General features: G+C 39.9%; 1 protein-coding gene across 2 annotated transcripts in view; it reads left to right on the top strand.

Annotated features, from left to right (window-relative positions):
• The first annotated feature begins 2,523 nt into the window (after window positions 1-2,523).
• The window catches only part of epha4a (eph receptor A4a), a 35,231-nt gene continuing 14,302 nt past the window's right edge, over window positions 2,524-23,452 (top strand). The window contains exons 1-4 of one of the 2 annotated variants that reach the window (XM_052531072.1): window positions 2,524-3,018; window positions 4,174-4,241; window positions 6,430-7,093; window positions 21,967-22,122. In XM_052531072.1, the coding sequence (XP_052387032.1) occupies window positions 2,919-3,018; window positions 4,174-4,241; window positions 6,430-7,093; window positions 21,967-22,122 (988 nt within the window). In that variant the 5' untranslated portion in view covers window positions 2,524-2,918. The remainder of the gene's footprint in view (window positions 3,019-4,173; window positions 4,242-6,429; window positions 7,094-21,966; window positions 22,123-23,452) is intronic. The other variant, XM_052531080.1, reaches the window with a different exon arrangement.

The raw sequence follows: 23,452 nt of genomic DNA, 5'->3' as shown, positions 1-23,452 counted from the left end.
AGAAAGTAGAAGACTGTTGTCTTGCTCGAAGTTGGCAAATTACAGACCGCACAGTGTCCCTTGGGGGTCCAGGGTGCACTCTGTCTGGAGGCCTGTGTTAGCGTCGCACAATACAGATGTGTGGGCAGAAGCCATCTGGGGCTCGGAGAACAAAACCGGGTGTGGGGGCGCCGTTCAGGGAATTCAGTCAGGAGACCCGAGAATCCAGAAAGAGAATGGAAAATGATCTGATGGTAATCAATCAAAAAAATTGTGACACAAATGACCAAACACAACGGCCCAGAGCAAAGCTTCGCACAAACACACCCCTGGCTGTGGCGACTCTCCGCCCACTGGCCATAACGCAATCAATAGGCCTTCACCGATATGAGCAGAAGCGATTGGCGGAGACTGCTATGAGTGAACTGCCTCCACCTCAGCTAATTGCACTTTTATGATTGCGCAGTCTATCGTGCAGATTGAGAAAATAAAATGCCATTCTCTTCGACAAACTGAGTGACAATCGATGTTGGACGCCCATCTCTGAACGCCAGATGCTCCTCCCGACTTCATTATGCTGACCGAGATGGTTTCGCCGGAGCAACGGCGTTGCCACAAAGCGTTTTCGATCGTGGCCCTAGAGACAAAGTCCCGAACGTCACCTGCTCCTCAGCCTAATGCTATTAAGAACGAGAGATCCCAAAGAGGCCCCAAATGTGTATGGAAAAGAACAAAAACGTAGCTTCTCTGGCCTATACATAAACAGGAAACGCTAGCTGTGGTCAGACGGATCTTGAATGTTAAAGTCTGAGACGGCGGCGGAACATGTTTCAAGTCTTCATCGAATCCACGGAGACCAACTTTAAACCAACAACTTGACTACAACTACTTTTTTTTACCATCTGTAACATTCTATGACAATGGTGCAAAATGTGGCGTGATACTAAAAAGTGAACTTTTTTTATAGACGACAAATGTTAAGTGAAGGAGGTTCCTTCAGTTAATGTTGATCATCAACCTGTAAATTTTGTTTTAGAAACATTTATTAAGCTCACACCTTCTTTCAGAGACTAAAAAGCAATAAATCCCCAATTCATATAATACTGATTGATACAATAAACATATTAAATAAACATAAAACATAAACTGAAGAAATTGTAAAATAAAAACAACACCAGAATGGTTAATTGGGCTGTAAATGTAGCCTAAATTGAGGTTTTGAGGTTAATGTTAAGCTATATAATAAGTTTCAAACCGAACTGTTTGGTATAATGAGAAAAATCGTGTCTTTAATGCTTTCAGAAAGCCATGTGATGCCAAAGTGTGCCCGTTTTTTTTTAACATTTTGTTAATCATTGTGGCTAAGCTATATCATGCAAGGGTTATTTTTTTTTATTTAAGAAAAACACTATGTCAAGCTTTTTTTCCAGCCATCAACATTTATCATAAGTAACACAACAATGAGGTGCTGCTACAACTGTTAATGTTCAAGTATAAACATGCCTTTTCTCTTACAGATGCATCAGTCTTGTGGGCGGTACCCAATAACTCAAGTCAGTTACTCCCTTGCAGCCCATCGATATGCAAACACCCTGCTGTTAAAGTTGTCAGCATACAGTGAGCCCCGCTCCCCATTACAGGATGTGGATTGGCTCATCAGGTGGGCGCATGCTGTAAGAGGAAAGCGTGAAGCGAAATCGGCGCATCTGCTGCTATTGATGGAATTCAACTATGAAAAAAGACGCGTTTAGAGCGCAACCTGGTCGTGGGCGTCGTGAAACGATTGATTGACAGGCACAGGAGAGGTCATGAAGTGTAGGCGTCCAGTTGATAAAGACATAAAGGGTCTCACCCTAACATTTAATAACTTTTAGTCTTTGCAGCAACACATGCTGAATAGCGACGCCAGATTCGCGAATGAATCCTTCTTTTAAAGTTGAGTGATCCGGTTAACAAAACCTGTCTGAACAATTCAGTCGGCCCAAGCGGTTCTCTTGACAATATGTTTATTTGAACTTATGTAATGTGCCACGCCAGTAGCTATGTCAATGACGCAATTTTACCGATATGCAAAATAACTGCTAAATCTCTTTTAAACCCATATTGAAATGAATTGTTTAAAAGATCCGATTTGCAAGAAAAAGTAACTTTTATCTCTACTGAAACGCTAGCTCTAACTAACTGCAGTTTAAATCAGGATTGAAAGTGGGCAGATTTACGTTTTCCCCCATTCACTTATATTTTTTTGATTGGTAATGTTCGAATCCTAATAGTTATTGGATTATTCCGTTTCTCCTGAATAAATGGTCTGTTAATAATGTAATAGAAGTAGGCCAATTCATACACGATCTAGCAAGTTTAGAAACTTACCTTTTGCTCGAGTGTTGTGACTAAGAGAAAAATTGCAAACACTAGAAGGCGCACTTGCTCTTCCCACTATATGGCTGTTAAGCTTAACTTTAACGACTACTTGGACGCTCCATACATACTTATGTATGACGTATACAGCTATAATACTTATGGTCAGGGTATTTCCAATATATTCTGGACAGTGTTCTGTATGTAAAAGCAGCATTTTAACAAACAGCCGCTCTCTTTCTTTTTAGCGCGTTCTCTGTCACTCGCGCACTCTGTTATCTAACACACACACGCGAGCGTGGGATTTTATGATACGCAAAAGACTGAAAGAAGAAAGAGTTTTTTATACTTATACAATTCTTCATTTAACATATACCTGAAAAAAAAAAAAAAAAATAGGTTGGTTATTTCACCGAATGGACAGACTGGTGTTGACTTTTGGTGACCGGCACGTCAGGCAGTAAAGATCCGCCCCTCGGCGGTGTTCAGCTTGCGCTCTGTGTGCATCATTGATAAACACTGATTCCACCGGGACAGACGCAACTTCGGTCCGCGCGCGGAGCGGAGGAGACGCACACAAAATGACACTAATGGCTGCACTTGTGTTCACAGCGACTTTTGCGCTTATAATATGGATACCGACTTTCGCATTAACCGCACGGGTCTACCCTCCTAATGAAGGTAAGGATTAACCAGGGAAAATCTCTCCAGAGTTATTTTGTTGTTTGTTTGGGATACGACATGGGAAGGCATAGAGAGGTAGCCTACAGTGTATGACTGCAGAGTGTTTTTTCTTTTCTTTTCTTTTTTTTTCTTTTTTTTTTTAACTTTATCTCGTCAGCGAAAAGGAATTATATAATTTTCTCTGAAAGTCCCTTTTGGCATCTCCAAGTGTCTGTGGTTCCTTAATCCACAGATCTAATGGAAGACTCAGCCTTTTCCCCCCCATCAAACGAAGTTAAGCTCGGACTCTATTGGGAGTTAACACTCTGGTTCAAACGATTTTTAATTTTGGAACGTATTTTTTGCACATTTATTTATTTATCCATTTATATTTCATGAAATGTGCATGGATGGCCAGAAATGAAAATATAAGTAGTTCACGACTTATTATTTTCTTGGAGTGTTTTCAGCAGCGAAATGCACGAAATTCAGAGACGCGCACAATTCGACACAAACACTGCAGTATATAATGTAGAGTTGTAGTCTCAATTAAATTCAAGTAAATGTCGCATTACTCTGCATGCTTTTAAACTTCTTAAATTTAATATATAGTATCTATCTATCTATCTATCTATCTATCTATCTATCTATCTATCTATCTATCTATCTATCTATCTATCTATCTATCTATCTATCTAATATAGCCTATGTATGTATAGGCTACACACACACACACACACATTTATTGTGTCTGCTCATCTTAAATTCTGAAACCCTTACAAATAATAATAATAATAATAATAATACTGCAAAAAAAATAAAATACTTGACCATAAGCTTTTCATTTATTCTTTGCACGTTCATTCCACTAATTATTTCCACTTTCAAGGGACCTAATTTTACTTGAAAAATCGCCAACACAGAATACTGATTAAAACAATACATAATCAAGCTGAAATACAATTTGACAAAATACATATTTTGGCCAAATATTCACTTGCATTATTTAACCATATCCAATAAATAGCCTTATAAGCCTAAATCAGAACTGTGTGCATTTCTGTGCAGAACAAAAGCATAACAACAGAAACAAGTTAAGAGGTAGTTTGATCTAGCCATAAGGAGATTGATGATCCATCTTCAGTAACTCAACGGCATTTTGTCTTTCGGCAGTGACGCTGCTGGACTCGAGAACTGTGCAAGGAGAACTGAAATGGGTTGCGAGTCCAACAGAAGGAGGGGTGAGTCTACAGAGGATGTTGCGTTTACGTTTGTATATGTGTTGAAAAATCTTTATCTGCAATTCTCGAAAGTGTTTATTGTCTTGAAAATTATATTTGCAAATGAAAAAGCAGACTAGAGAAATCAAAAAATTGTTTTTTGAGCTCAGCAGAATTGCTGCTTCACACTGTATGTAAGAAGGTACAGGATCTAACCGAGGCCTCCTGTTATGTCAGAGCCCCACACACACACACACACACACACACACACAGAAAAACCTGTTTAAGAGGTATTACACTGTATGCTATCAGTATTTTCTGCATTAGTGCATAGATGAAACACAGACGACTAATGAGACATATACAAACATTCATAATTATAAACCCTGACAGATTAAATGGCTTTGTTCTTATAATTTGATGTTTCATACAGACTGAGAAACGACTTGAGTTTAAGAGCTCGTGCTCAGGAAAATTAATTTAGTATGCTTTGTAATTATAATTTTTCCTTTTTTACATCATTTATGGGCTGGCATCTTAAAATTTGAGAATTTTCTTGTGCTCAGTGTACTGTACTTTGTATATATGATAATGAGGGCATGTCTTTTTGGCTTACTAAAATGAGTACAGATAGGCTGATGTAAAAAGGCTATTTGCTAATGTTTAAGAATTTAAGTGCTAATAATATATATATATATATATATATATATATATATATATGTATATATATATATATATATATATATATATATATATATATATATATATATATATATATATATATATATAAATGTCAGTGCTATATACCTCAAGTTAATTATACACACATTATGTGTTTTATATAAAAAGTTTTGTTTATTTAATATTCATGCTTGATAATTATTATGCTATTATTGCAATTAAATGTGTTAAAGTAGCACAAGCACCTTGTATTTAGTCACTTTTATTGTTATTGTTATTGTGATAAATTTTATGATGTATTAACAAAATAGATGTCTTAACCAACAATGTTGGTTTGTCTATTATCTATCAACCTGAAGGTAATGGATAGGAAAACCTACCAAACCAAGGCCAAAACAAAAAAAACAACAACAACTCAACAGTCTTGCACACTATGGATACTTGCACATATATATGTACAACGTTTCGGTCCCATGACCTTCATCAGAAACAAAAATTGTTGTAGAAACGTTGTTCTCTAAATACTGCTTTGGTTGGTTTTAGGTTTAATGGTGAACTTGGTATTTGAAGAAATGTGCTCCTCAATCCTCTGCTGATTTATCTCAACGGCCCATTTGATTGACAGGGTCCTGACAGAGCCCCCTCCCTCACGAAAATGGGCCAAATGTACAGCTTTATCGGTGTGACAGCTGGGATTTCTACACTTACGTCTTACAAAGAGTGAAATAGCGAGAAGAAAAGACACCGTCATAGATTGTGACAGGCCTTTTCAAAACTCTACTTCACTGCGAACATATCATTTGAAACTCTCACCAGAAGGAAGCATCAAACTCTAGCCCCCATAGTATTACAATGGCCTAATATGGGATTAATGGTGACCAGGATGTCAGGTTGTACTTGTAAATATTGCTGGTCATTGCATTTGTTTGGTATAGGTGTTTGCAGTGGTGTATTATTATTGAAAACCATATTTTGGCCTTATTTTCAATTTCATTTTACATGTTGCCACAGCTACCTCCCAAAACATTTAGAAGGATTAAACATTACTTGCTTTTTTGATGTGCAGAAATGGATCTTAACAATGCTTAGATCAATCAAATGATCGCGATTATGATGATTATTTAATGCCCAAAGTTTTTGTTTGCTAAAACAGTGTAAAGACTGACTTGTCCAAAAGGGATTGTTCACCCTAAAATAAAAACGATGTCATCATTTTGTCCTTTTTAAAACTGTATGACTTTTTCTTCTGATAGAACACAAAAAATTTTTTTTAGGGGTGAACTGTCTCTTTAATTTTTGGAGTAGCACATGCATATAAGTGCACAGAATCTGGTAGATCTGGTAGATGTGTGATTAGATTCTCATTATCATATTATAATCAATGAAATCATTGCATCATTGCAGCTGTTAGTGGAACATCTTCAGCATCGGGACTGGAATTGTGTGCACCTGCTTTAACAAAAGTCTCCCCAGTAGAATTTCTATAGCCCTACTTACTTCTCTGTCTTTCCCTCCATCTCTCTCACAGTGGGAAGAAGTGAGCATCATGGATGAGAAGAATACGCCAATCAGGACCTACCAGGTATGCAACGTGATGGAACCCAACCAGAACAACTGGCTCCGAACGGACTGGATCCCCCGTGGTGGAGCTCAGCGCATCTACATCGAGATCAAATTCACTCTGCGTGACTGCAACAGCTTGCCAGGAGTCATGGGAACCTGTAAGGAGACCTTTAACCTCTACTACTATGAGTCCAACAATGACAAAGAGCGCTACATTCGAGAGAACCAGTTCACCAAAATCGACACAATCGCAGCCGACGAGAGCTTCACACAGGTGGACATAGGAGACCGTATCATGAAGCTTAACACGGAAGTTCGTGATGTGGGAATTTTGACAAGGAAGGGCTTCTACCTGGCGTTCCAGGATGTTGGCGCCTGCATCGCTCTGGTATCTGTACGGATCTTCTATAAGAAATGCCCCCTCACCGTACGCAACCTGGCGCAGTTTCCAGACACCACCACTGGGGCAGACACATCATCGCTAGTGGAGGTACGTGGATCCTGTGTGGACAATTCAGAGGAACGTGAGGTCCCTAAAATGTACTGCGGAGCAGATGGAGAATGGCTGGTGCCTATTGGAAACTGTTTGTGTAACCCTGGCTATGAGGAATATGGAGGAACATGCCAAGGTAAGAGCTCAGATGATGCCCTCGCTCCATTTTTGCCAACAGAGCATTTCACCAGGTTCTTTTATGAGTCGAGATTTATGCACCTCCCACATGGAAAGTAAAAAAAAAAAAAAATACCCTGATCTCTCAGCAGCGATATATTCTATAATATAACATGAGATCATTATAAGAGAAGCTGACCCGGATACACTTTTCCCCCTTCAGGGATGTGAGAGTTTATACAAATATAGACAGCTGGGTACTCCGCAGATCACTTTGGATTAAGCTAGTGTTGCTATTCGAGAGGTCTGGATATGATTATGAATCGCCCTGTTTGATATCAAAACACCTCCCTGTGGATTTGTGCATGAGAAACGTTGGTGCTAATTATTTTGTTGGAGCAACAGCCGTGTGGTTTATTAGCAGAATCCTCTTAATTAGATCATGGGCTAAGGCTCTCGTACCCTTTTCGCTCTCCTTCTCCTTTGCTATCTCTCAAGAGCATGTGCAACGGGTTTCAGTTCACATTAAAGGGAATAGATGTGACTGGCAAAACCCTGAAAGAGCAGGAGAGATAAAAGAAGAAAAGGAGAGGATCAGATAGATTGCTTCTGTCACCAGAAGGCCATTTCCCTTTCTCCATGCTGGCTTTGATTCCCAGTGTCCGTAGTCAGGCCATACGGCACGGAAGAAGCTGTGACATACTGTTTGGGGTAATTCTGAGGTCAGTGCAGGCAAAAGAGAAGAGCCAATAGGACATGTAGACAGTTTGAGCACGCCCTTTCTTTCTTTTCTGTCTGGTCCAGAAGAGGGTCATCGCTTGAGCAGGGTGATAAATGGCCGACTGGCCAGTCTAACTGCCTTTATTTATGAGCGCTATCTCAGTGGGCTAATTGCATGACAAATACAGGCTGTAATTTAGGGTTCCTGCAGGCTCAAGGGGGGTAGTCAGCATTCACCGTGGGCGATCTCTCTCAGTGGATGTGCTTGTGTGGGTGGCTGAATGGGGTACACTGGGAAAGGACATTCTCAGAGATCTGGCCATTTTTCTCATGCACTCTTTTATTAGCAGAGCTCGCTGGCAACAGCCGGGTTCCCCACTCACTTCTTAACTTTCCTTCTCTCTCCCACTGCTCTCTTTTGACATTCAGATATGTTTAAATGAAGGAAAGAGGCTGTAATTTACAGAGATCAGAACAGTGTTTCCACATAGACATTTGGTAGAACATTTTACTTAAATCACTTCAGGGCTTGCAATGATGATTTCATTACTCTGAGATATTTGGAAGAAGGTGTTTTTAATATTTCTGTTGTTTGTAATAGGCAAAAGTTTTCAGGTTTCATTTCCCATCCCACACATCAATTAAAAAACCCTTCAAGTCCCAAAAGCTGATATATGTAGAGGATAATTTGTTTAATTTCTGGGTACAGGACTGAACTCTTAAGAATCAGATTTCATGTTAGTTCACAAAACCACATCACTCATTGCTCTTTCAGACCAGTGCTGCATTGCCAATTTTACATTTATTGATCTTGCATGTCCATTAATGTGATTCATATACATTTTAAAATTAATTAAAAAAATAAATAAATACAAATCTAGAAAATATAAAAATGCATTGCTAAAAACACGTTGATATGACAAGTCTTAGTGAAAATCCGAATTTTTTTTCCCAAAAAATCCTTATTTATTGTTAAAAACATACATTTTTTGATGCTGGTCAATGGGAAAAGTGACCAAAAAACAAATAAAAATTCACAATATATTTAGTAGCCAAATTCCAGCTTCCATAAATTTCCTAGGCTCTAAGTTTCTTTATATATCCTTAGACCATCGTCTTTATATCTGTCTGATTTCAATTTGAGCCTGTCATCAATGGCTGGTTAAGGCATCACACGCTGTCTTCAGCAAGGCAACAGGCAGTTGTTTCCACATTGAGGCGGGTTCAAAAGGTGGCTTTCTCTCCCAGCATGCAGATGGGAGTCACTATCAGTTTAATAAGTCTGTGTGTGCAGCCCAGGCCAGGGGAAGGATGCAAAGGTTCACCTTCAATGTGAGGGTGTAGGAGAGGGGAGAACTTTCTCAATGGGGTGTCCTGAGGACTTTGTGAAAAAAAACCATTGAAGATAAGGGATACAAGCCCCCATACCCCAGAAGACCTCAATGCGAGCCTCTCCCCAATTGTTGGGATGCTGTGATCCGGGATGGGGGTGAGAGGGGAGGAACACTAGACAGGGTCAGGGGTGACCCTTGGCTTTATCTTCCTCTACTCCCTGAGAGACGGGGGTCATGGCCGAGATTTATTAAGACGTCACAATTTTGACAGCTGCAGCCTAGACGGGCAGGTCCAATAACAGAAGAGCGAGAGAAGGCCACAAAACAGCCGCCATTCATCGGTGAATGGAGCAGAGACTTGGCCAGAGGATTTTGTGTCTTTTCATCCATATAAGAGTTTGTTGTTTTCTCACTGCTCATCTGCTGTGTTGAGTAGGAGGTGAGGACAGAGAGGAAATCTCTGTTTGCTAGTGGGCGTACGGCGAGCTGGAGATGTGTAAAAGCACGCTGAGGTGCTAGGCTGCAATGGAGAATGACAGCCCATTCTCACTGTTTCACCACACTATAGACATACAAATAGTTTAGTGAAACAACAAGACTGCATGGAGAAAAATCGAACTCTAAATCTATCTCTTTTTACTAATAAGCACCTAACAAAAAAGGACTGTTTTATTATTGAAAAATTGATAGCATGATAGTATCTTGTACAAAAGAAGTAGTGGAGCAATTACCATGATACATGATCAAACAAACATATTAGTACTGTGGTACTTTGACAGTATACTTTGGTACTGAAATTTGTGTACAATAGTGTTTAAATGGTATTTCAAGATATTTCAAAAGAAATGTCAAAATGTCAAGAAACATGATAGTACCGTAATAGTACAATTAGTTTTTCTAATATTTACATGGTATTTTTTTTTACATATGTAACATAGTAGTATCATGGTAAGTAACTTAGTAAATTAATTTCTGGACAGCGGGGCTGTGAAGACTTGTTGTCCCACACTTGGTATATGTCAAGGCCATTGCACCACAGTAGTACCATCGCAGTAGGAAGTGATGCAATGGTATTACATGGTAAATGTCCAAAAAACATGGTAAAACCATGTCCAAAAAATTATGGCAGTACCTTGAAACTTTTTGGTAAGCGATACTATGGTGTTTTTGTAATTTATCTTGCAATTCAAGAAGGATAATGTATATCAAATTGCCATCTGATACATCATTCAACCATGGTGCTGCCATATTATTTTTTAATGGGTGCTAATGTAAAACAGCTCATGCATATTTAAGTAATTAGAAAGGATAAAGGGTTTGAAAACTAGAGCATGATGGGAAGGTGTGATAATATGAAACACTGCTCTTTGAATCAGAACAGACAGCGGTTTGTGTAACTGGAAGGAAAACGATGCTTGACAAGACATTATTTATGTATGTAAGCTGAGATGGACTCTCAAGAGAACGCTGTTTGTGTGGACTTTTCTGAGCAAAAGTAGATTTTTGCTTTAATCATACATTAAATATATTGGTTTACTTGATGGGAGGTATTGATCTGGTTATCATGTGTTGTTGTTGAGGTACAGCTTTTTTTTTCAGGTGTAAACTTTGCACCTTAGCACCTGTATGCATTTTTTTTGTGTGCAAAATTAGAAAAAGCTTGCATGTGTATCTCACTGCTGTCATAATTATGAGCAGGTGTATGATACTCATCATCCTCAGCTGTGAGTCATTTTTGCTCTTTTCTTTTATTAAACAATAGTCGCCTGCCAAAATGCTCCTACCTATAAATATTCATCTTTTCCTTTTTTGTTTTTGATGGCAAGCACATATGTTGATTCCTGTCACGATCCTTCTTAGTTCTCCCCATGAGCCCCTCCACATCCCCTGAATGGACTGTCAGCTGTCCTGGGAAAGAGAGATAGAGAGATGGAGAGAGGTTCTCTTTGATATGAAACAAATACGTAATTTGCATATTTGTCCGTGAAATGCAAAGCCAGCAAACCTGTCTCTCAAAGACAGTGGGCGGCTCATCCTTTCGGCAAGAGGAGCGAAGGTTTGGTCCATTCTCTTCACTCTGTGATCATGGCAGCATGCTGTATACGTTTGAAATGAATATGATTCGCATGATTAAATCCAAATCTTTTGAATTGGCTGAGTCTGACGTTTGCGTTTCACATGCAGAGTTCAGATGCTTTGGTCTATCTGTGTTGCTCTCTTACAGGCTGTATGTGTGCAATTGCTTGCTCATGTGTGTGTTGTTCTCCTTGACCTCTTCCTGTCTATTATGATCCGGTGCTTCCATACGGAAGCTCCCCTGACAGCTCACGGCCTTTCAGTTGTCATGATGTGATGGATGCACCATGGGCGGAAAACGGCCTGAAGGACAGAACTGGTGGGAAGGGTGAGGGATGGAGGTGACTGTCGCCCTCCTCCCGGACTATTAGCATCCATGCTAATATAATTTAGGTCATAGATGAGGTGACAAGTGTCCTTTTTTACCATTCATCCAAATGGTATTTGCTATCACAGCATTCAGTGTACCCTAGTATTACCTTCTGATCCAGTCACTCTACCTTCAGAACATCACAAACTTTTTTTTTTTAAAATATAATTTCAAAACTTAATTTTGGTATTTTAACATCATTGATAAATTCACAGCATTTCTCAGAAGTGGTGACTGTTCTGTTCTGTTTTGCTAATGCAGATTAGCCAAACTGTTTGCACCCATGCTAATGCTATTTAAGACTGAGATGAGGTGAGAAATGTACAGATCATGAGGGAAAATATGGTATTACCATGGTAAATCAGATGCTGTGTTCTAGGAACCCTGAAGATGTTCTCAGTTATGTCCCTGCTTCTTGCTGTATGTTTAAGGGGTGTTTGCAGAACCATAGTTTACATCAAAATACCATGGTTTTCTGATACAATCATTTGTACATTTTTGTAAGGAAACATTAATGGATACTGTAGTGCCATTGATAAATTAACACGCTGCTGAGACCACACGCTACTTTTACTATATGTTCAAATGGTAACCGTTCAATAGCATGGTATATACCGTACCATGATATGAGATCATCCGTATACGTTGTAATTGTAAGGCAAAATGTTTGAAATACCCAGATTAAGAACAAGCTATCTAGTGTCCTTGATAAATTCACAGTATTTCCCAAGAAAGTCTGATGAAACTACATGCTAAGCATTTTTTTTGCTAATGCGAACTAGCCCGTGTTCCCTTTTGAGAAATTCTGATAGCACTAGACTCATCTCTCTGGTGTTTAATTATATTTTAATTATGCCGTCTGGCACACATTCATTACCGGCGGTCCAGATCCCTTAGATCAGAAGAGCTGAGCACAGATCTCCTTTAGCGTCAGTGGTACAGTGGTGTGGACAGCGCTGTCTCAGCGTACATGTTCCAGGGTAAATATCTCTTCGAGTGGATGAGCCATATTGACTCACTGCTCGAGGGTCTGTCCTCCCATTCTCCCTGATTAACCCAGCATCCATTTAGTCACTGCTCTCCACACATGCTTCATGCCATAGGGTTTGTGTTCATTTGATAAGATGTCCATCAGCGGCAGTCATGAGCGCCCAACCCAGCTATTTTGTGCCATCCTCCCTGTCAGTTAGTGCCTCGCTCTTTCCTTTCTCACTGCATACATGAAGCCCTTAAGTTGGCTTCCACCCGGAAAAGGTCATAGGTCATCCTGAGCCTGTGTTGGAGGCCCAAGCCATCATTTTCTTCTGAAGGAGTCGTTGAAGCTGAAGTTTTATACTTATAAGAGGGGCACATTTAACTTTATAGTCAGCATGGCTGCTGCGCGTTTTTGTCTTCAGGTTTGATTAGGACGCTGCCAAAATTTTCTCTGTACAAATGCACCAGATGGAGCCCATGAATGCAGTAGTTCTTTTCTACTAATGAAGTGTTTATGAAGGCCTAATATGAATGGTTTTATTCATGATGATTGATGCCACAAATTAATCTTCTTGCTAGCAAGTCAAACTAAATGAGAAACCTTTTCTGTACTGTGAATGACAAGAACTGAAGTAACTTAGTGTTTTCTCACTTAGGTAAATATGCAAACGTGAATGAAAGAAATGTTATTCATATACGTCAACAAAAGCACTCTCCATTGCACAAACAGGCATACTCGCTAGCATACTCGGGAAAGACTCAGTAATGGGATTATTTTCGGGGTCGGCAGACCTGCTTCGACAATGCAGGGCAACACTAGTGTTTAGCCCAGAGGGGTCAGAGCGGCGACTTCACATTGCACATTAATACTGGTAATTATTTGGAGGGGTTGAAGCATGGCTGAATCTAATGCTCGGCATTAGACTTGAGGGTTTATTCTTTTCCTGGGGTTTTCGTTAGAGTGGATTGGTCTCTCCCAGACCAGCTGCTGTGGAAAAAGCCACTCGGTTTGTCACTTAACGCAATTAATTTTGACTTTATGTCTTTGTTAGCGCTGAGAGAAAGACATGGAAAGGTGGGAGGGGAAGTTGAAGAGAGTTTGCTGAAGCACTTCTGTGGGGATAAATCTCACCAAGGAATTTCGAAACACAGGAATCTGAGCCTTATATAGAAGCACTGAAATGTAGCTAAACATTGTTTAGAAGTTTTTGTCGCTAAAATGTATGTGTGAAATCACAGCATAATTCAGTGTCCTTGAGTAGAAAAAGTAGCTAAGCTGCATTTTTAGCTTGAAAGTTGCTCAGTGGTTTTCAAAATAATAGATATTTAAGAATATTTTTTTCACTTTTTGTTAGTAGCCTGTTGTGTAGCTAACTTCTCTCTCTCTTTCTTTCTCTCTCTCTCTCTCTTTAAGGGTAGCTTGATCTCTTTTAAACCACAAGTAACTTGCAGCTTGGCAAGATAAAGTTTCAGATGGCCTCCCCAACATTGCACACTATTAATACTAATGTTCTGTCATGTTAACAGCAGGGTATACGAGATGAAAACAGTGTAGTTTTCCAGTTGATCACTGGATAGAAGACTAATCTGAGAAGTTTTTTTTTTCTTTATTTTTTTCTTGCAGATAAAACGACTTTCTATTTATTCAGCACATAACATAACACCAACTACAGGAAAATATATCTTCACAAGTTATTAAACTACAACGTTTAAACTGATCAGCTAGTAAGGAACCAAATTCTATAATTATGCTTTAGCATGCACACACTCCTCTTGCCGACATTTAACAGGATTACAATGTTGTGGGCCTCCTCTAACACATGTGGCTTACTTAAATAAGCTGAGTGTGTTACTCTCAACAGACTCCCAAGTGCATTTGTGTGTGCTTACAAACAGACTTTCGCAGTCTAACCGCACATGCACTTCCCTCATTTATATTTGTACTCCTCAACCTTCAAAAATGAACGCACGTGACTGAAAGCAAAGCAGAAACGTAAAAAAAGAGACGATTGTGAAGTGTAATTCACCCATCATTGCCGTGGAGTTGACACATTTACCATTTAATATCCTCTCCTTGACATTAATCCGAGAACCCAGGACCGTTTTCTGCTCGCTCACCACCTCGTCCACACACACCTCTGCTCCGAGGCACTCACAGTAACCACAACCCATATGCATGTGCATTCAGTATGTCCGAGGAATTATTGCGCAGTGTTGAATTTTGGCTCACTTGAGAGGGGAAAAAATTATAGTCTTAATGGTGCTTATTTTCACTGTAAGTTGTTACTGCTTTCTTTGGCTCTGATTTGATGCATGTAATCAAAACATTAGATTTTATCCATTCCGTTTGAGATTTAAAGAGTCTGCCTGTTTCTCCAATGCAGTGTTCTCCATGTCGTGAGCCGTTATTGGTAGTTTTTTTTAAGGCACAGATTGCACGCTAAGCAAGAGCGTCCATTCAACGGGCAGCACAGTGCATTCTCACTGTCTTTGTGTGGCAGCCTCCCTTTGAAGGCCCTTGGCTAAGAGGAGGTGGGGGACTGAAGCCGACAGGGAGAACATTAGCATGTCAAAAGCTCCTAGAATCAATAAGGGCCTTTTTCTATCTCTCTGTTTCCCTCTCATTCTCTCTCTCTCTCTCAGTCGTTATATCTCTACCTAGAGACCACGACCTTTTCTGGCATCATACAGCATCGTACAAACGTTCCCTTCATTTGTCCAGGTTCACCAACTTCAGCGTTGGTACTGTCTGGAAAACCAAAGCTATAACTTAGAGACATTGAGATTTATAAGGGTATTATGAACATTTGCAGGTTTTATCCTGTAAAATTTAGATTTTTTCTGTAGTATAGAGAAAAGAAAAACAGAGAGTGATCAGGAGGAGATAGTGGAAAAGGATCAGGAGCAGAACTCAAACTTGCATTTTCCACATAAACACCACGGCTAAACCGTAGTTCATATTTTAAAACATACATTTCTTAAGGGGTTTGTCTTTGAATTACTTTTTGTGTTCACCATGAGCTGTCAAAGCACGTCCCACCGCTACTGGCTGTGGCCCAGTTGAGAGTAGCCCTTTGCAGTCTCTGCGGTCTGGCCGCTGAACAAAACAAGTGGACGGGACACGACCCGTTCTCGGCAGCATCAGCTCTTTAAGAGAGCACCACTTAGCCAGGGTTCATGCCGAATGCACCGCCCTGACCCCTTCTGCAGAATTTAATATAGCGGTCCAGAGAGAGCCTATTGCCAAGCCTGCTTGAAGCGAGTGCTATTTGCTAATGATTGTAAGAGTAATCCTGCCTGTGAGATGTGTTGAAAGAGACAGGGCAGAAGGGGGTGGTTTATGGAGTGTCAGAAAAGCAATTGCTGGCCAGAGCATTTGCAGTGAGGGGAAAAATGTGAGCTTTGCAATGAGGGGACAATGATTCTGCGCCCTCTGAAGCAAGGCAATTATGACCACGAGTGAGTAGTGGAAAAAGACACAAACAGAGAAAAAAGTGATGAAAGTGATGTAAAGTACCAAGAGACAGAGAAAGTGAGACTGAGAGGTTTTTGAGCTTTTATCTTAGTAGTAGCATATTTTTGGAAACATGAAATATGCTCTAAAAGAAAAGTACCATGGTACTGCCATTGTATTTTATTTGTATTTTTTTAAGTACCACAGAGTGTCATGTAAATTCCATTTCAGTACAATAAAGTAGCATGACATCTGAAAAAAAGCAGCATGACATCAAAAAAAAAAAAAAAAAAAACTGAAATAAAGTAAAATAGTAATATTAGTTAAAAAAGGAACATTTCTAAATACTGTAATTGTAATATAATAAATGCTATAATAATATCTAAAATAATATTGCATGTAAATACCATGGCACAACAATTCCAGTACCAGGTTATTTACATTGCACACCAAGGTACAAAATACCATGAAGTGTTAAAAACATCAGTTATACAAAAGTAGTACACTATATTCCAAGTCTGTTGAGGATGTTTGATCAATGGTGGCCTATACCTCTTTTTACTAAATTATATATGTGGATATCTAACCCTAACATGTTTTTAACTACATGATATTGAGTAATGACTGAATTAGCATCTGTCAGATGAAACTTGCCTTCGCATACACACACATTGCAAACCAGCTCCTCCATGTTTGCTATGCAGGAATTGTTAGGAATGTGAGATGCCTGGCCCCCTGCCTCTCTCAGCTGCCCGCTCCCCTCAGAGGACAGTAGACAAGACAATGAGCTGCATTTTAGAAAGACCTCAACTCCACATCCCTGCTGCTGCACTGTCCCTCCCCCCACAGTGGACTGAGCACAGAAAAGGGTGTTTTCTTGTCACCTGCCTGAGCTAACCCTTCATAAAGAACTTCCTGAAATGCTGTGAGTGTGTGTGTAGGTGGAGTTCCTTCCTATCAGATCCAAACCACTGGCTGGGATCTTGATGTGATTCAGAAAGGCCTACCCTGGAGTTGTTGTCTGTGCTGCTTTGCCTCCTTCTGCCTTTCCTTCAAAGCTTTACACGGCTCTCTATATAAAACACAGCAACACACACACATCTCTGTACAGCAGATGGCCACGTAATAATTTACCTCAGAGCAGAGCTCTCACACATAAAGGTGAACACACGTCCTTTGTGTACGTTGCCTCTAGCTGTACCTCCATATTACTTTGGTAAGACCTTGGGACTGTCTTTAGAAAAGTTTGAGGAAACTTTTGACAGGTTTGTGGGGATCAGAAAGAGCGAGAGAGGGCAAGGGAAGGGTACGCAGAAGCAGAGACAGACAGAAGAGCGATAAATAAAACCTAGGCGAATATATGGAGATTAAAGCCAGTAAGCTTTGACACAGCTTGGCCCCTCGCTGACAAACGAGCTTCACAGGGGTTAGAGCCACATCAATCACAGCATCATCTCACACGCACACTGCGGCGATGAGGAATGCTTGCATGCCGCGTGTGGATCAAGGTATATCAGTCACTGCAGATGTAATTAATAAGCAGAAGAAGGCAGGAACCGATCAATGAGGGAATTGGTGTGTTCGTGCTGGAGGCCAGAGATGATAATCATCTTTCTTTTTCTCATTCTGTTTTTGCTGTACTTCTTTCTCCGCTCATTCAGGCATAGCATCAGATAAGAGTGAAAGCAGTGTTTGAAAAGACAACTTGGAGAATTTTGTGTAAGTTAAAGCATTTTTTTTTGCAGTGAAAAGGTTATAAACTACATACATGTAATGAAAAGTCCCTGAAATTCTGACTTGAACCTGGTAAATCATGATATAATGTGAATGTGTGTGTGTGTGTGTGTGTGTGAGAGAGAGAGAGGTGGATAAGCTGCTGTTGATCCTCCTGAGCAGCGGCTTCAGAGATAAGCTAACATCATAAAAGTGTCATAAATATGTTAGCCATTAGCAAACCCACAGGTCTTGACTTCACTTTCATTGCCTTCGGCAAGTGTGTATGTGTGTGTGTGTGTGTGCGTGTGCGAAAGAGACTTTCATTTTCTCATTCTTCAGAGAAGCAGCCAAAATGTCCAATATGCTCAATTTCTAATCAATTTATCAGTCACATTTCTAGGTTTCAACATATTTTTAATGCACTTATGGTGTAATGCAGAAAAAATGTAATAGAAAAAAAAACATAAAAAAAAAAAAAATATATATATATATATATTATTTATTATTATTTAAGACCTTCACATAAACCACTATGAAAGCACATTTACTGAATAGATTCCTTGTTCCCCCCTTTTCATTTATGTTTTGCTCAAATTTCCCCTGAAGCTAATTTTGTTCTTTTGAACACGAGACTGAACTTTTATTCACAAATTGTTTTTTACTTTTTTAAAATTAAATTAATACCAGTGTCAGGAGGTGATGGAGAAAGAAAACACTAGCAAAAACAGAGAGATATAGATGGAAAGAGTCTCACTTCATTTGTGTGTGTGAGGAGAGAAATATAACCTGGCAGAGTTAAGTCAGTGTTGAATTTCCGAGAGGTCACACACACTCTGAAGACCACCCAGTGCTGAAGCTCCATTCCCTCTCATTTTCCTGTCCCCCTCTCTGGCTGTATTTTTTTTTTCACTTCTCCTCACATTTCTATTTATTTTTTCCTGCAGTTTTACCTCTTTGTCCACTATTTATTTACTTACAATGATCTGAATAGAAACCACCGATGTTGACACAAGTGTCATCAGACCTCTTTTCGTGTCCATCTATGAATGTCTGAATATCCTCGGATTACATGCATCTAATTGTCCTATTGTCCCACCTGGAACATCTTTCAATACTCATAAACCGACACGCATACCTTGTACAATTCCATAATTCATTCGCTTCCCAACACAATGCACCCGATCATTTTTGTCCTCAACTCCACCCTATATTATGTCTTTCTATGCAAGACAACAGGTGACTGTTTTAAGTTCTAAAGTCCACAGAAAGCATTCAAGGCTCAATCTGAGATGTCTTCATTGAGATGAACATTGTCCTCATGGTGGACGAGAGCGCTGACCCTGAATATTGGGGCATGGGCTGGTAATTACGACCCCTTTAATGTCACAGGCAGTAAGCTCATCTCTTCAATCGTCCACCGGAGTGGACAATGAGACCATGATTGTCTTGCTATTGTCCAGCCCAGTTGTCATAGGCTTCATGGAGAGAGAGTGGAAAGGTCAGATCTGTAGGGGGGATGAGAGCTGTGTGTGGAATTGAAACCAGGAGTTGTTAGGGGTCTCACGAGGGACCTAGGATGGAGGACTTAGGAAGGGAGGGGACAGCTGGTCGTCTTCCGTAAGGGTCTAGGACTGAGAAAACACTCAGGCTCTTAAGCAGGTGGAGGGTGTTAGATATCCTAAGTGTTTGAGAGAAGTGCTACAAGTCAACGAGTGCGTTCGCTTATAAACAAGACCGAAGCTCCTGCACTCGAGGTCTCTTGAACACACCTCCAATTTCCTACCGTGGTTTTAAGCTTCCAAAGAATCCTCTTCAATTAACTCTGTCCTCCAGCTGGCGTTAAGATGAACCAAAGCTGATCAGATGAAACCACCAGCTCTAATTCCCGTCATTCCCCTCCAACACATGACAATAAAGCACACCGTCCAGAGGAGGTCGCGACCCAGGGCTGCATCTCTTCTCCCTGGGCTCTTTCTGTCTTTCCGTTCCTCACCCCCTACTGTTGTCTTGTTTATAAAATGACAGAACTGTGTTAATCTCCTCTCAGAAGATGTACGTTAATTCTCTTCACTGATCAAGCATGCTATTGTGGCTGATTGCGAGTGATTTGGCAGACTGTGATGGGGGAGAGATATAATGGAGAAATGAAGGAGAGTGGAAGGTGGTGATTCCTGAGGGGGAGCGCTAATGCGGCTCCAGGGTGAGATTTAAAAAATTGTCCAGCAGAGAGAAATTAAAAGAGAATGAGGCAAAGAGTGATGAGGGACAGTTATTTGTAGTACCATATCTTGACGAGAGTTGGGGAAAGTTACTTTTAAAAGTAATCCATTGCACTCTTTTGTTACTTCATAAAAAACGAACTAATTCGAACTTCGCTAATTTTTAAGGAAAGCAATGCATTATGTTGCTTTTGTGTTACTTTTTGTCATCTGAGCTGGGCTTGCATATGAATTCCTAATAACCAAAAAACTAAAGTTTTATTTTTGGCAACTGTAAAGGCCCCTTCACACGAAAAATAAAATTAATAAGCCTCAGCCCGAAGGACATGCTCCCAACACGTCACTCCCAATTTATCTTAACACGGGGACAGGAGAGGAGTCAGTGAATAAATGGGAAAACAAAGTAACTTGCATTGCTTATTTGAAAAAGTAAGTTATGTGTTACTTTAGTTATTTGAAAAGTATTCTGATTACATAACACGTTACTTATAATGTGTTACCCCCTGGTTTTGACCTCCTGCATCTTGTCTGTCCTTTATATTTGTGAGATGCAGGGAACCTTTCTATCCTCATTTGAAGTGAAAATGCTGAGTGAAGTATGACAGTTTATTTTATTTTTTTTATTTTTTTTATTTTTTTATTTTTTATTTAGTTGTTTCTTATTATTTTTGTATTGTTATTTTATATATAATCTAGTGCTTAATACTAATATACTTAATACTGTATTACTGTTAAATATCATAGTTTAGCAGATCTCAAAATTAACACCATATTTATCTTTCATATTGTACACTTTAATGCCTAAATTCACTGTAAAGCATTTGATTGAAAGGAATGCAAATGATTGACAAATTGGTACAAACTTTCTTTCTTTCTTTTTTTTTCTTTTTTTTTAATCAACGAGTGTGTTCCTAATTGAAGTTCCCTTTTTTTCGTACTATTACTGATGCAAACACCAAAATGAGAGTTTCCCCCATGTTTGATTTTCACCCAAGAGGCCAGTCTGTGACGTTCAGATCCTCTGTTGGTCTAACGTCTTTTTTTCTTTGCAAACTTGCAGGTCAGAGTTCACCAAACCCAAACTTTTGTAGGCAGTGAAAGACAAATATCCTTCACAATTGTTTGCATTCATATGAATGTAAGTGAATGACACACAAAGCCCAGTGTGACCGCCCTTTAAGGGCCGTCCTCTCGACACACGAAATCTTGTTTGTCCTATTTGTCATATAAAAGCCTTGTGTTTCTTTCCCATAATGCTTTGCTAAGAGCATGTATGATTATCGCTAAGAGCATTATTATGACTTGTGATATTCCGCATGGAGCGTTTATATTGATAGGACCTTTTAGTGAAACACATCTGTAAACTATCTACAGATCAATAAACTCTTAGATAAATGTCATAAGTTGCGGCTTTATTCATGTTCAAATGCTATCTGTACTTGTGCGGGTATCGATGGCTTTGTTGAGAAAAAAAGTCAATAAAAGACCTCAAAGCATTCCTTTGTCTCTGTCACCGTAAATAGGAAATTATGCTGTGTTTGTATGTGTGACATATTAGAAGGAGCAACAGAAAAAAAGAAGGAAGTAAAAAGACAAACAAACAAAGGAAGAAAAGAATAAAGCTGGAGGGAGGACAAAAATGGGCGAGAAGTAAAATAAAGCGGACAAACTTGAAAAGATTGAAAGAGAAAACAGAGCTAGAGAACAAATGCTGAGAGGGAGAGAGAAAGGGCTTGGCTTGGGTGTTGGGATTAATGACTGTGCATTCCTCTACTATCACTTCCTCTCTTCATTAGAGTGTCATAAAGCTGTGCACTGCTGTCTGTCATTCAGACATTCCACACCACTCCCTTACAGTGTGTTTCACAGACATGACATAAACACTCAGACACAGAGTGTCGTTATGATAGCTGGAGGTGAAAGACTTAAGAGTTCTGTCTCAAAAGGATGAGCTACTGTAGCAGCATTTGTTAAATAGTTCATGATCATTAACGTCTCAATTTTCTCTCACTTATTTTCTCTTCACAGCCTGTAAGATCGGTTACTACAGAGCGCTGGCTACAGACGACAGCTGCTCTAAGTGTCCCCTGCACAGTTACTCCATTAGGGAGGGATCCACTTCCTGTGCCTGTGACAAAGGCTTCTTCAGGTCTGAGACAGACCCCGCCTCTATGCCATGCACACGTAAGTACACACTAACTGTGCTCACCAAGGCTGGCTGCATTTATTTGATTAAAAAGTGCCATATAAACAGTAATATTTTGAAATATTGTTGAGTTTCAGGTTTTCTATTTCAATACATTGTAAAAGATTCAATATCGTATGACCTTTAAAAAAAAGAAAGTAAACAACATAAAATACTGACCTCAAACACATCTGTCAGATGATCTCTTTCTGTGTGCCATTCTTGGCTAGAAAAGCTGTAATGTGGACCAGATTATGCTAGTAGTCAAAAGTCTGGCTATGTGAGACTAAACACAGACGTAAACAAACCACCCTGGACATGAGTAATCATTAGACCAGGTTAGGGATTTTGAATTGAGGAAGCACATATCACTCAGGAGAACCAGCACCGCCTGGACTTGTATCAGACTGCAGCTGTTCACTTCACACACCAGCGGAGCTGTTTTCATAAAGGTTAAGGACAAAAACTGTGTTTGACAGTGACAAATTATTGGATGTTTAATGGCAGCGGATGCTAATTTGTGTCTTTTATTCCTGAGTTCCCTAAACAAAAAGTTTTGTGACTGACTGAAAATGTGTGTGTGAAGCAGTGAATTGGGAGGAGTCCTGTCATGATGAGTAAAGATAGATATGTGTGTGTCAGACACTGAGGTGAGCCATAGACTTGATAACAGTGTTCTGCTTATTAAATAGAGACCTGCACCAAAGCTCTGAGCCAAGATGACAGGGTTAATCGTAAAATGTAAGATTTCTCACATATGAATCACTCAGGTTTTTGCAGACACACACTCACGCTCAAGCAGGGGTGATCAAAAAAGCATTACGTGATAATTTTTTTAAAGATCTCTGGGAAGAGGGCAGAGAGGCACCCAGGCCAGATGTGTTCATGGTGTCGGATTTAATGGGATTTCCAGATCTGAATATTCAGGGGTGGCGGTACACTAACAGGCATCCAGACATGCACTTTACGTATCGGATGGTCGTTCTCGCTTCTATCTCCTTTCACTTGCCTTTTTAATTGGAGCTCTCTTTCATATCACCGTCTGTCGTTCACCCAGAAGCACACGTCACATACTCAACAGCCAATTCACTAACAGTGCATGCACAAAAAATGAGATAAAAAGGCTCTAGGTAGCAAGGGAGAGAAAAAAGCAAAAATCAAGAAAGTGGGGCGACAGACAGCGAAGAGGCGCGAGAGAAACGACCCCATTACACTTGCTGAGCCGAGCCTCTCTCTCTCACCTTATCGTATTAAAATGCAGCGAAGCCAGTCGACTTAATCAGCTCCTGTCAATCACGGAGCGTATGGCACCGAGCCACCGTGGGAGCG

This window comes from Carassius gibelio, chromosome A2 (genome assembly GCF_023724105.1).
Source record: "Carassius gibelio isolate Cgi1373 ecotype wild population from Czech Republic chromosome A2, carGib1.2-hapl.c, whole genome shotgun sequence".
Classification (NCBI taxonomy): domain Eukaryota; kingdom Metazoa; phylum Chordata; class Actinopteri; order Cypriniformes; family Cyprinidae; genus Carassius; species Carassius gibelio.
The sequence above is the reverse complement of the archived record's forward strand: the minus strand, read 5'-3'. Positions and strand labels throughout refer to the sequence as shown.